Source organism: Bactrocera oleae, chromosome 2 (assembly GCF_042242935.1).
Source record: "Bactrocera oleae isolate idBacOlea1 chromosome 2, idBacOlea1, whole genome shotgun sequence".
Classification (NCBI taxonomy): domain Eukaryota; kingdom Metazoa; phylum Arthropoda; class Insecta; order Diptera; family Tephritidae; genus Bactrocera; species Bactrocera oleae.
In genome coordinates this window covers 79,578,857-79,593,521 of record NC_091536.1, presented here as the reverse complement: position 1 = coordinate 79,593,521, position 14,665 = coordinate 79,578,857, and the positions used below count along the sequence as shown (strand labels likewise).

The following is a 14,665-nucleotide window of genomic DNA, read 5'->3' as shown; positions in this document are numbered from 1 at the left end:
GATCTTGTGTAAAAGTTTCAGCCAAATTGGTTTAACGGTTTTTCGGATATTGTGGTCACCGACTTAAAAAACGTAGTTTTGAGAAAAACGAGTTTAAAGTTCCACAAAAATGCTACTCCGCATGCCGCCGACTTTGCTAATTATGTTTATACCTTCGAAATTATTTCCCGAATCTTTAAAAAAAAATTTCACAACAATTAAATATATATATACTGCAAAAACCATAAATTTTTGGAAAATCGTGCCCCTTAATTTAATCAATATTTTAATAGTTCAAGGGAAATCAATAAAGGGGTCAAAGGAGCTCAAGCTATGACGGACGTTCTTTTAATATACATAACCTCATATCTATCTTGATTAGTTTTAGCAACGCGTGATATATTAAATTTTATTTATAGTAAAGAAGTTCACTATTCTGGAAAACGAACCGGTTTGTTCTTATAATTCTATTGAACGGTCTATATTGTTCCCCTGTAAATATTAAGAAAGTTGTTATAAAAAGGAATTTTATTTCACACCTTAACTGAACAAATACACGTAAAATATGCTGACCGCGTTACAGTTGTAGTTTTTTGCAAAGTATTTTTTATCTTCGACTTCGCAAAGTCTTATCTGTCAGATAACTCCGTTGGACAGTCCGGCTGATTGGTTGGATGGGCAGCGATAAAGGCGGGAATCACTTCCAATTCACTTTCGATACGTGAAATAATCGGATATGGTCGCATATCAACCTGAGATCTACAAATGAAACGATAGTTATTCAGTTTCTCTCTCTCTCTCTTCTCATTACTTACTTTCTGGCATTAAATACTTGTGGCAGCAAACAGCAATCAGCCATTGAAACCTCATCGCCCACACAATATTTGCCCGCCGAAGTGGAGAGCTTTTCTTCCAGAGCGCGAAAACCGCTATTGATCCAATGCTGAACCCACTCCATTCGCTTATCGCGTCCAACGTGCTTCTGTACTTTCCGATTTTGTAAAGGCTGTATACCTGAGGCTATAATTTCTACAATCTCACGCACTTTGGCACGTTCGTACGCGTCTTGCGGCAGCAGCGCTGGCAGCGGACGCGTCTCCTCCAAATAATGCAGAATGGCAATGGACTCAATGATGTTATTCCCATCTCATCAAAAAGCTTATTGTAATACAATTATTATTTTACATAAAGCACTTACCTATAAGCAGTGTTGGCACTTGCGCCGTAGGATTAATCGCACGATACTCGGCGGCAAACTGTCCCTTTTCCGGCTTAAGTAAGTTGACAGCTCGCGTTTCATATGGAATATTCTTCCAGTTGAGTGCAGTGCGAACGCGCCACGAGCAGGAACTGTGCCAGTAGGAATAAAGTATTGGCTTCTTGCCTTCACTGGTTTCTACTGGTTTAAGAAGCGATACTGAAGCGAAGATTTGTTGTGCACAAATCTTCAAAATGCGATTAGTTTGCCAAGCGCTTTGTAAAAGCTGCCGACTGCTCAGTGTTGTGTTCATGGCGCTTTACAGCTAAACGTACCAGACACTTGCGATTTTATTGCAGCACTAACACCTGCCGTCTTACAAGTAACGATGACCCTTAAGTTGGCTTTATCGCCGCATTTCTTATCACATTACGCTTTGTTATTTACTTTATTGCAATGTTTTGTTTGCGCTTGCATATATTATGGAAACAGCTGTGATCAACTAGGTTGCGGCAGTTGCCTAAAAGTATGCAATTATTCGTTTTGATTGTACTATATTTTAAATAATGGAATATTCTTCCAGTTGATACATATTATGGAAAATCTCAGAATTTTCAAGAGTTACAAATAACCGAAAACTGATAAGGGCACCAGGGTCTATTGGTGCCGAATAATGCTCAATCATTTGATACCTACCACTCAAATTTTTTAGACACAATAGTAAAATTGATCAACTACAACAATAAGTTTAGCGCCAAAAAGTTCACAGTACGGAGAGTGCAACCATTGCAAAGGATACGTACGGAGGTACGATTTTTATATTTTTGCATTAAAATTTTCGGTGACGGTTTTAAATCAATATCGTTAACATTTCAAAATATTATGCAAAAACCCAAAAAACAAAAAGAATATACACGTACACAAAAATCGAAGATGCCTTCAAGGAAACTTATAATTGCTAAAATTTGTGGGGAGTGCAGCCGCATGTATACAAAAATTTATGTGATCAAAATAATAGAATAAATGCACATATTTTTTGAAATGATTGCCACCTAAAAACACTAACCAGATGTTCGGAAATCGGTATTTAGATCAAGGTCTAGACCAGTATCATTCATATTCAGCGCTAACCACATTAATTTTAAGAAAAACTGTCCATTTAATTTCATTGAAAAACAATTATAACACATATTCACCGACATAAACGCTTGAAAGTCCGATGGAAAGTCAAAATGGATTAAAATCACTATATCGTGTATATTGGGGCTAGAGGAAGAGAAACAAGTTGTCAAGATAATTCAAACACTGACCGACATATTGGGCTAGACAAACGAAATTTATTATATGCGGCATATGGAAGCTGGGGTAATTCGTGGAGCGATTTCACATATTTTCGGTAAAAAACGTATTTGACGTTCACTGAATTTTGCTAAGATATCTTATACTGTCAGCGTCAAAACAAAGTGAACAGTTACGGTAATAGCCCACGGATATTTATTTTACGCCAAAAAAAATATACCATTATCCATAGTTTTTTTCTTTATAACTGCTTCATTCTAATTCTATTTTGTATCCTTGTGTAGATAGAATTTAATTTGCCTTTGGAAATTTGCCGGGAGCTCATCAATTTGACAATGGGTAATAAGCTTCATTGGATGTGAGAAAATTAGTGATACATTTTAAGAAAAAAGGAAAATCTTTACGCGAAATTGCTTCGATAATTGGAAAAAGCCATAACAAAGTGAAATAAATCATTGATAAGCAAAAAAAGTTTGGTGAATTAAAATATTGACCACGTTCGGGTAGGCCAAAGCGGCTCAGTGATACAGAAATACGATCAGTTGTGAGATCTGCAAAAATAGATCTAACTGTCAGTGCCGTTAAAATTTCTGATGAAGTGTCCAGAACATCCGACTGAACGTTAGTGCCATCACGATCAGGCTAGCGTTGCATGCTAATGGTCACTATGACCGAGTACCGAGGAAAAGACCACACATCTCTACAAGTTCAATGTTTTAGGGAAGAAAAAAGTACTAAAGTTTGGAGAAACAAAAATCAGGAGTTTGATCAGAAAAACATTACAAGTACATCCACTGTAAAGCATGGTGGGGGTTCGGTGATGGTTTGGGGGTGCATGGCGGCAAGTAAAGTGGGAAGGCTGGTGTTTATTGATTGCACAATGAACAAAGCAGATTATCTAAACATTTTAAAATAAACTTTGCTTCCCAGCGTTGATTTATTGGGGTTAGATCGATCCTGGATCTTTCAACAGGATACCGATCCTAAGCATACGGCAAGAATATTAAAGGAATGGCTGCTTTACCGTACACATAAACAGCTGAATCACACCCCACAATCAACGGACCCAACCCCCATAGAGCATTTGTGGTAATATTTGAACAGGAAAATAAGGAAAAGGAGTATAACCAGTAAAAATTGTATAAAGGGCATTTTGCAAGAGGTGTGGCCCAAAATTTCCCCAAAAGTAGGCAGTTACAAAGTATTAACTTTGGAATTTTTTTTTTCTTAAACTGTGTTTGGACGCGTGATATACTAAGTATATTTGGTTTTGTTTGTGTTGTTTTTGTACTTGTGAATTTTGTTTTGGATTGCTGTTAAGTTTTTGTAAGTACAATATTTAAGCATTTATAAATGATAATTGATTTGAAAAAATTTTAATATATTTATACTGAAGTAAAGAGTGAAATGTAGGAGAAAAATGTGTACACTTTCTTTTGACGCTGAGAGTATATTGCCCGATATACACGGTATAAAGCCAACCGGAAGGTTGAAATTCTTGTACAAGGTATGTGGGAGCTAGGGGATATATTTATCCACATCCAGCTTTGGTACTACGAAGTGCCATTATTAGAAATAGATGCTCTCTGCTGTTACAATAAAAATATTCTCTCCGAATTTCAATACTAGACCTTACAAAATGATCGATAGTTTCGATAAAAAGTCACCCATAAACACCGGAATCCACGTATTGGGTTTTTTGGGCCTTAAAAAGTTATGGTCCGATCTTAACAATTTTTAGACTTGGGATGACATACCTAAAAATTTAATTAATTACCATTAATAATAACTGTAAAATATAATTTTTATACATGGAAATTAGATGTTTGTAGACCGTTTTTGCTCATTTTCACAATATACCGTAAACACAATAATATACAAAAGTAGTGTTGTGCACCAAATTTGGTTTAAATTGGTCGGATAGTTTCTAAGCTATGATTGATACCGGCTTCTATGAGCCCTTTCCTGCCCTAAAGGATATACATTTTTTTAATTCTTCTGACGTATTTATTTAGTGAATTATCCCACTTTCAGTAATGTCCCACATAACTTACTCCCCATAGCCGGTGTTGCACCGATTTTATCCATTATCACTGATTGCAAGAAGGTGCCAAAAAAATTTGCTCAGAGCGAACTGGGTTAATTGAGCTTTGGTGGTTAGTACGATAAGAACATTAATTTCGTTAGGACCCCTGCCACGCCCACTTTAATGTGATGAACGGCATTTTGTGTGCGCGAAAGTAGTGCGATCATGCTTATCTACAAAACCGAACTTTTTATCGTGCCATGGGACATGCTTACCAAGTGAACGGACAGACAGTTAACCGAAATTCAACTCGTCTCGTCATCTTGATCATTTCAATATATGTATATAATTCCATACCTATCTCGACTAATTTTTGATATTAAAAGCAATCGTGAGGTAAAGGGCGAGACTATTATACTCTGTAGCAATATGTTGCGAGAGTATAAAAACGTACGAGCACGTGCTCCTTAGCACACCTAGTTTGAAAGAAAAAATAATAATAATATTTAGAAAGGTCTATGAAAATAAAATACTTAAATTTTAAATCGATATCTCAAATAGTTTTTGAGTTACCGCCTTCTAAAATGTTCATCCATTTTCAGAATTTTTGAAATTTGCTTTAGTGATTACTTGGAGACAAATGATCCGCTCACCTACAAGGCTAAAAACAACCAAAATTTTATGTAAAATTGAACTCTTTTTAAATGCCGCCATTGTTTTTAGTGTAGTCTAAGATTGCGTGTATCTCCGAAAATAACTACATTTTTTCTTCAAAAAATGGATTAATATGTATATACCCTTCAAATTTGAAAATTATTAATATATTTTGTAGCCCTTAAAACTCATTAAACCAATAATAAAAGATCACCGTCATAGAAAAAGCGTCTTGCATACAGTTTTCAGGCGCTCTTTGTTTTCACTGCGCGATTTCCCGTACAAAAACGGAATCGAATCACTAACCGAGATTACTCTTTTTCCAAAAGAGCTGCTTTTTGACAGTTGCCGTCTATCAAAATATACTACACGACAACAGTTGTTTCTTGAAACTCACTCGTACACTCCATGTAATGAAATACTCTCAGCTTTCAAGTTTTGAAGGATTAAGACAATGTATTCATTTACTTTATTATTCAATAAAATTTTGTATGACAATTATGTAATCGTTTGCAGAAAGTTTACTCATGGAAATATATTTAAGTTTAACTTTTTTTCGTTTTATATTATTTACTTTTTCGATTTACTCACTAAAGCACATACAGAAATACATAAAATTTCATGTAATTCATTAGCATAAGTATTTATTTGCATTGAGTTAAAAAACTATTTTCTTGTGTATGAGTATTGAAAATTGTTATAAACTCTTTTTATTTTTAGCTATACAGATTAATCTGAAGTACATACATACATAGAGGACATTTGAGATATTACATGTACCACATACTATATTATATTATTGATTGAATTTTAATCACCAGCGCTTGAAAAGTAAAAGTCAATTATTGAAGGTTTAATTAAATTGCTCGGAATAAGCAAATTTCGTTAATTTTGTAGTTTTTTTTTTAATTTACTGAAAATTTAAGACAACACGTTGAAGAATTTTTTTTTTGTTATTTAAGCATTTGAAAAGTTAAAGCTGACTATATCTTAAAAATTTGAAAGATGGTTCAATGGTGGATACAAACAAAATTTTAAATTAGTATATGAAATTAACAAACATACAATAATTCTAAGTTGAAATAGCAAAGGGAGAGACTTTAGAATGAACTTTAATAATTTTTACAACAAAAGTAATCGGTTAAATTTTATATTGTACATAAATTTTAAGAATGAAATAATTTATTACACCTCGCATGTGAAATCGATTCTGCGGCTTTATACGGGAAATTTTATGCAAATCTTCGACGAGTTCAAAATGTAACATCCAATATATACAAAACAAATTATCGATTTGCTTTACGCGCGAAGTTTAAATGGACCAGTCCAAGTCAATCTTGATCAACTGGAAATACGTATGTCAATTTGGCGCTCTATGGTAAATTTTGTATCAATTTTGTTCATTCAGGTATAATTTGTTTTCTGAAAATCATTGTTGGTATTATTCAAAAATTAATTTAGATCACTAACCCTTTTTGATTAGCAAAAAAATCGAAACTAAAAAAATATTGACTCAAGTTTCAATAATGATTTCTACTTGTGAAATATGCGCTTTATTTATATTTTTAATATTAATATACATATACATATATATATTTTTTTTGTGAAAATCTTATTTCATGTCCAACTGTTAAAATACATCTTGTTTTTGTTGTTCCTTAATGTAATGCTTAATTTTCATGTTCACTTTAGGAAGCTAATAGTTTTTCTTTTCACTTATGCTTTTATGTACTTTTTGGTTTCAATGAATTAATTTACTGCATTTTGTACTCTTTTATTTGTGTTTTGTATTTTGTTACAAGTTCTTTGTGTTTGCACCGTTATTGTTTGGTGTATCGCTCAGTGGCTTGCTCAAGTGTCTTCTTGTGTTGTTTGTGTAGGTGTTCGTGTGTTAATTTCGCAAATTTTACTTATACCCTTCTAGTTGTTTAAAAATCCCTGAATTTAATTTTGCTTTTCGTACATAATTTCACAAGTTTTTAATTTTTAATTTTTAAAATTTTTTTTTTAAACCTCAAATTTTTTCCTCTAACCATTTATAGTTTTCTCGTACATACTTTTTAAGTAATGCTTATAATATAAATGTTTGTGTGTGTGTGTGTGGGTTTAAGTGTCATCTATAAAATACGTATTCATATCTTTTAGATAGTTTTCACAATTGTTGCCAAATTTTTTTAAAATCAAATTTTAATGCTTTCTCACATTCCAAATGATCGATTAGCTCTCACATTTACCCTCTTTGAGCTTGCATTTCACAATTTTTTCATACATTTATATATATTATATTCATATTTTGTTTAGTTGTAGAGCGGTTTAGCGTAGGCCACTTAGTGGACTCTTTACCCTACAACTGATCTCCATTTAACGGTTTTGCAGAATTTTTCCAGCTTTAATGTATTTTTATATATTTATATAGATATATACCTGTATGTCTCAATGTTTTTGCCAATTCGTCTTTTAAAATTTTGTCTTGGGGTTTTTGTTATTTTTTCTGTATTAAATTTTCGAAGTGTTGCTTCGTTTGGTCAGATTTGTTTCAACTGCTGAAAGTGCCCACATTTTGTCGTTTGTTTTTCAATTTGTTCGCCTTTGAATGGATTCGGCGTAGTCCTGATGTTTTGGTTATGATTGATGTTGTTTCTGCTACTCTTGTTCTTTTTGTTGTCATTTTGCTGTTTGCGATCATTTTTTGGTTTTACGGCGCTTCGCAGTTGTTGACGGGAAATTCTATTTGTTTGGCAACTCCGGTGGACAGTCTGGTTGGTTGGAAGGATGTGCGGCGCGGAAAGCGGGGTTAGCCTCCAACTCACGATCGATACGCAAAATGATCGGGTATGGACGTAGATCGACATGGAATCTATAAAAGGCAAGTATGGGAATATGTCGTCAATGATTGTAAATATATGGATTATATAAACAAGGTATTTTACCTTCTTGCATTGAAGACCTGTGGCACCAAACAGCAATCAGCCATCGAAATCTCATCGCCCACACAGTATTTGCCAGCCGAGGTGGAGAGTGCTTTTTCGACAGCACGGAAGCCGCGCGTAATCCAATGTTGTGCCCATTCCTTCTTCTTCTCCTCGCCGACATGGATGAGTACAATCAGATTCTGCAGTGGTTGTATGCCCGAACAGATGATTTCGACAATTTCACGCACTTTTGCGCGTTTGTGCACATCCTGTGGCAACAACGGACGTTGGGGGCGTGTCTCCTCCAAATAGTGCATAATGGCGACTGACTCGATCAGCGTGTGACCATCTGTACATAACAAGAAAAATATATGAAATAAATGTTTTATTAAATATTTTAAACTACAGGAAGAACAAGTCTTACCGATTTGCAACGCTGGCACCTGCTCCATCGGATTGACCTCACGATACTCATTGCAATGCTGTTCGCCGCCCGACTTGATGAGGCTGATGGGCTTGATGTCGTAGGGTATTTCCTTTAAGTTGAGTGCAATGCGCACCCGCCACGAACAGGAACTACGCCAATACGAGTACAGTATTGGCTTAAATGCCGAGTCGCGGTTTACGGCGTCATTTTGAAAAGAAGAACCAGACAGAGATGCAGACATTTTTAAGATTTTATTTAAACAGTTATAGTATATAATAAACCAAAATATGTTTTAAAGAATAGTATTCTTAAGAAAAATTAAATAAGAGACTGTGGATGCTTCGACCTCTCGCCAAGAACTGGAGAAACACGCGATCGCGCTCACATAGATGGCTAAGGAATTTAGTGTTTTGTAAACTGCTTTTATATTTGGTTTGAATTTATATATTTCAATGAATTATAATTCTCATTTGTAATGAAACGGTGTGGTGTCGGGCCCATCGATTCATAAATATTGATATTCTTATGTGTTTATCTACAAAAGTGTTTGTGTAAATGAATATTGACTTCTCATAAAAAAAGGTATCAAGAAATCGTGTAACAAAGCGAATATACATAAGTGTGTATAAATATCTACACATAAAAGTGACCTGGCCCAACTGGTTTATTTGTTTTGCTGTTTAAGTCCACATTTTTAGTTGGCGTTTTTGTTTTTGTTTTGTTTTGTTTATTGCTCTGTTTGCCGCTTATGCAAATTCCGAAGAGAACCGGTAAAATATTAACTTCGTGTTTATTTTTTAAATGTATTTAATGGGAGTCTTCTTAAATATATACAGACAAGTCTTCTTATCACATCGATACACAGCTGGTCTCGTGTAAGTTAATTTGCCAAGTTAAACGAATACTGACGTGAATATATATGGATTGAAACTTCAGATAATATTGGTTGTCATAAAGGCTGATATACTCAAACTACTACTCTCACCAGCGGTATGGCTATTATTGAAAGCAAAAGGCAACCACTTGTGATTAGAAAAGATAGTCACTATTTTTTCTAAAGTTAAGATGACTTTTATCTTATTAATCAAGAGCCTATATTGCTCAAGATTCAATTAAAAAAACTACACCATAAATTATAAGAATATCCAGTTCTCCAGTGCAGCAAGATAAGTAATCTATATTTTTGTACTTATTTCAAGTATTCAGTACAGGTATTATAGTCATACTGTATAATTGGCAAAAAGCCGACTGACACTATCGGCGCTATTCGCATACGAGCGGAATTTGTCGAGCTTTGAATAGCAAGAGGGTTGAAAGAAAAAGCTTTTATAGTTTTGCGAATTTCCAAAATATATTACTCGGTTCCAAATATAGAATCTTACCTAGTTTATAAAAATGTTGGCATTTTCTTTCGGACAGTTTCTAAGCTCTTTTTAAAGATTTATGATTATTTATATTATGCTTCATACTCATAAATATCTTTATACTCATATATATTACAACACGGATGAGCAAATAAAAGATTTAAAATTCGGAAACTTCCGTTTCCTCGGCGAAATATCGCTGAAGAAATGGAGCAACCGAAAAGTATTCACCGTCGAAATAAATATACACAAGGTCAATGAACTTGCCTTAACAAGCGTATACTCCCTAAAAGAACACGTACATATACATGTATTTTATTTACATATATGTATATATACTTATTATATTTGGCAGAGGCACACACCCACACTTGTTAATGACCATTACATCGCAAATGCTATATACAATAATGGCCTTCCATACACATAACTACGTCATAATGATGAACCTATTGATGCCACGAGTTGCCCAACTGTGTCGCACCCCAAGGTCGGGTGATTGACCTTTTTCAACGTGAGCATCACGAACATTATGCTTCACATGAATCGGGAGCGCTTTGCTATGTACGCTATGTAACAGCGCCCGTTGTTGGCATTTCAGGACATTCACCTCTTGCTGGCAGGCGCTACATTTAAACATTATAGGCAATAAGTAGGCAGATACATTTTGAGTGAAACTCGCTGGCGGCCTTGCATTATGCGCCTGCTTCCACTTTGTTCGCTGATTTGTTTGTTTTTCGTGTTGCTCCAGCTGATTTTGTGTTTAAATACTGGTTGAATACTATGCTCCTAAAACGCTAAAAGCGAACTGAATGAAATGAGAGGGAGAGTGAAGTCAAGGAGTAAGAGTAAATTGAGGTGCCTGCATTTGTTTAAGTGTGAGTGACATACACGTGCCAAGCTGAGAGCACCTATCACCAACAGCGTTTAGTAGGATTCAGTGGCTCATGTGTTGGAGTGAGAGTGTGGTGAATGTCAGTGTTGAAACGGTAACAGTGGTATGATAAAGTGAAATAACGAAGCGCCTAGAAGCCTGTTATTTTAGCTTTGGATAAAACAGTGTTGCCATAATTGCTGGTATCCATTCTACCAACATTATTATTTATGATATGAGATTCTAATTACATTATTAAGGAGAAGCCATACGATTGAGATCACATAATCACTTTTCAGATTCGACTGGTCAAATAAAGGGAACTTCTTTTTAATATCTTTCATTTACTACAAACAGTACATAGTATTACTAATTATTGCTCTGACTTACAGCTCCCGAAAATCAATTTATCATTCTTTCTAGATCTGTTATAATTGTAATCCCTTAGCGAGCTTTTCCCTGAATTTGACTATTTTCAACTGATTTATTACTACCCCTCTTCAATATCCTCCTATAAAATACCTTAAGATATAGATTTAATTCCAAATTATTATTATTATTAATTTGTTTTTGTTCACAATGTTTACAATTCATAATAACTTTAATTTTAATTAACTTTACACAATCCATTTTTGTAGTTGGCAATCATATTCGGCCGCAATGGCCACAAGAGTTGCTTTGTGAGTAGAAAATTCGCAAACTTTTAAAACACTCACATTCGCGAAAGTTTCTTTTATCGCAAAATAGCGGTATGAGAGCAACATAACCATGGTTTGAGAAAACATTAACCGCCACAAAAATTTTGCGAGAGGTTTGAGTGATCCGGCACATGCGCAAATAGAAAGTAATACAGAGGAAGTATACAACATGAAAGCATGTTAAATGCGAAAGCAAATGAATGAGGAAGTGTTGCCAGATGGAAAATATTTTGAACGTATTTATATTACAGATATTTATTGTAGATGATTACAGATATTTATTATAGATGTTAGAGAATTTTAACTTAATTTTTCTTAAATATTTTATTTTAACTTCAAAATCTTTAAACAGAACTTCTTTTTCTGAATTACAATTTCTGGCCTTTTCTTACCCATAGGGTTTTGTTTTATAAATGTAAAACAATTTCTTCTGCTTTTCTGTAGTCTCGTTATACACTGAACAGGGCATATCCATTTTGTCAGAAAGTTTGTAGCACCTGGAAGGAAACGTCGCGTCCCTAGCAATAATATACATAAATGATCAGCATGACGAGCTGAGTCAATTCAACCTTGTCTGTCTGTGAGCACGTCTGTGAGTATATATGTACGTAAACTAGTTCATGAATTTTTGAGACATCGGTTTGAGATTCTGCACGCGTCCATTTCTCTTCAAGAAGCTGCTCATTTGTCGTCAAACTGACCGATCAAAATCAAATACTTGTATTGACAACTTTTTTTATTTGACAAAATATCTTCATGAAATTTGGCATGGATTATTGGCAGCATATAGCTGCCATATAACACAAACTGACACATCAAATTCAAGAATAAGATTTTCATAAATGATATTTTTCCACATTAAGCAATCTTAATTATACTTGAAGCTTGTTTATACAAAACAAAATGTTGCTAATAAGAACTAACAAAACGTTTTCCATTGGATACAAGCCATTGTCCTGTTACGTTTTCAGATTTAGTTACACACACATACACACAAGAAATGTATCTGTGACGAGTATTATAGCTTCGGTGTATCCGAAGTTAATGTTTTTTCATGTTAATTTTATTTATATGCCGCTCTTTTAAGATAAAAATTTAATTTTTTTGTATCATGAAATTCTAAAAATTTTTAAATTTTAACCGCGAATTTCCAAATGTATTACACTTTGTGCAAAAACTACCTTTTGGCCACTCTTTTTTGTCGAAAATCACTCTTTGGTGGGAAGAGAACTTAAGAGCGTGGTATGAGTGAAATTAGCAAATTAACTAATTCTAAGAGAAAACCGCTAAGAAACTTAAAAAAACTCATACAAAATAAAATGGGTAATTAAAATGCAGCGCCAAAAGATAGAGCGAAGTTTCATCCATTCTGCAATGCTCGTGGTCGCATTCTTCCTCTACTTCTCATATAACGGCCATTGAAAATTTAAAGCCACACTCATTCTTGTGTGTATGTACGATATATGCAATAACTACAACACTTACCTTTGCTATGGCCGACAAGGACATAGCGTTATGATGGTACTTTGAATAGTTAATTTTGAAGCCTTTTCTTCGACACACACACACTAACAAAAGTGACTCGCACACTAAAGTGCCGTTACGCTCCCTTCGGTGTGGATTTTAATGCGCTTCTTTCTATGCTATCCCAAAAGGATATGCGGCCACCTCTTTGAGATATCACAATGAAAGATTATGTTAAAATATGGCCGACAGCGTTAACGCATAGATGTGTCTGCAAGAACACAGAAAACAACAAAACTTTATTATTTTAACTTTTCGCAAACGCTGAAAGTTCACTTTCAATATCCGCAATACATTAGGGGTAGTACGGGCGCTGAGGATGAGTGTGGCAAGCCCGTCAAGCTGAGACACCAAAGCCACGCAGCTGCCCGTAATGCATTAATTGGTGTGGCAGGCACGCGGTATCACGACACTAACGAGGGCGTCAATCACTTAAGCACATTTGTTTTATATTATGGTTTATGTGCATTCAAAACGCTTTTTGAAAATCGTTTTCGAATTCAATAATATTTTAATTTTGTACTGCAATTGATTTTCCCAAAATTCACTTTGGCTTTGCCTCCACACACGCCGCCGCACACTGTGAGTCCTTTCGCAATGCTTCAAATGCTATGCAAGTACAATATCATACTTTTGTTGTAAATAGCTGTAAGTTGCCGCAAGCGAAACCGCCACAAACTTTCTATTCGAATGGTTGACAACACACTGACAGCGCTATCGTCATACAACACCTCTGTAGAGTTACCGGCTGAGTCAAAGCCAATAGCAACACACACATTCAAACGCTCTCACACACACACTCACAGGCATGCTGTGTTGAAACGTCCTTTATTCTTGGCAATTCTCTGAGCTGCACTGAAGGACAATCAGCACATTGCCGGTGTTCACATTGTTTATAAGCTTTTCTCAAAGAGCGCAGGGAGCTGTGCGTGCGGTCGTTTGTGGTGAGTAGAGAAAAGCTTGAGATTTGGGCTTTACATTTCACAACTTTAACTAAACTTTTATGGTAAAGAGTTTGGCACTGTACCAAGCAAAATTTAAGCGCCACTGGACAACATTTCGCGCTGGTTCAAATATTCGCTGGCCATGGCAGAAAATATTAATAAATTCATTAACATTCTCTGCCGAAATCCTTAAAAAATCTTTGAGCAAAAATGATCATGATATCTTCTTTCTTTATCAAAATGAATATTCAAAGTATCTGCAAAAACAAATATAACTTCTAAGAATCTATTAATTCTGCATTAAATTAAAGTTTTATTTAGCATGGTTATAATGAACTGATTTAGCTCAAATATGAACCGTTTTGTTTGTATGTAATTTCATAATTTTATTCAAACTCAAGCTCCTCTTGAAGCTAACCAGTAAAATAAATCGCTATTGACAAGAACTGTAAGAAATCACTTGCCAAGCTGCCGGAGCTTTTGGTGCGTCACTAACGATGTGTCCTGGCAGAAGACAATTCCGCTCCTATTCGCCAAAGCTGGTCGGTTCTGGGCGATTGCTTCCTTCACACGGTGTAATTGTTGACAATACAGGTCCGAATATTCCAAATATTACATGACGGTCGAACTCGATTTTATTCATTATTTTATCGAAATTTATTTTTGACAATTGGCGTTCCAGAGCGCAGTACAACTTTGACAAAATTACCCGAATCTACAAAACCAAAATTACGATACCAAATGTTCGTCTGTTACAGTATCAAGA

At 34.9% G+C, this 14,665-nt stretch overlaps 2 protein-coding genes across 8 annotated transcripts; both read right to left on the bottom strand.

The window, feature by feature from the left end:
• Positions 1-373: 373 nt before the first annotated feature.
• LOC106615171 (probable maleylacetoacetate isomerase 2) lies at positions 374-1,588 on the bottom strand. 5 transcript variants are annotated; one of them, XR_011394880.1, is made up of 4 exons: positions 1,178-1,588; positions 795-1,125; positions 519-738; positions 374-471 (listed from the first exon to the last, which is right to left on the bottom strand). XR_011394880.1 is itself a non-coding variant. In XM_014231265.3 (3 exons), the coding sequence occupies exons 1-3, from the start codon at positions 1,488-1,490 to the stop codon at positions 609-611; spliced, it is 774 nt and encodes a 257-aa protein (XP_014086740.2). In that variant the 5' UTR covers positions 1,491-1,588; the 3' UTR covers positions 490-608. The 5 variants fall into 5 exon arrangements, 1 of the variants encoding a protein (XP_014086740.2); XR_011394879.1 differs by having other exon boundaries at positions 374-458; XR_011394881.1 differs by having other exon boundaries at positions 536-738.
• Positions 1,589-6,686: 5,098 nt separating this feature from the next.
• On the bottom strand, positions 6,687-13,675 carry LOC138855647 (probable maleylacetoacetate isomerase 2). Of its 3 annotated transcripts, none has more exons than XM_014231272.3 (5): positions 13,587-13,675; positions 12,917-13,166; positions 8,493-8,670; positions 8,087-8,417; positions 6,687-8,013 (listed from the first exon to the last, which is right to left on the bottom strand). In XM_014231272.3, exons 2-5 carry the CDS (start codon positions 12,938-12,940, stop codon positions 7,884-7,886), a joined length of 663 nt encoding a protein of 220 aa, XP_014086747.1. In that variant the 5' UTR covers positions 12,941-13,166; positions 13,587-13,675; the 3' UTR covers positions 6,687-7,883. The 3 variants fall into 3 exon arrangements, with proteins under 3 accessions (XP_014086747.1, XP_036225218.1, XP_069961881.1); XM_036369325.2 differs by having other exon boundaries at positions 13,232-13,629; XM_070105780.1 differs by lacking the exons at positions 12,917-13,166; positions 13,587-13,675 and having other exon boundaries at positions 8,493-9,688.
• Between the last annotated feature and the right edge of the window lie 990 nt (positions 13,676-14,665).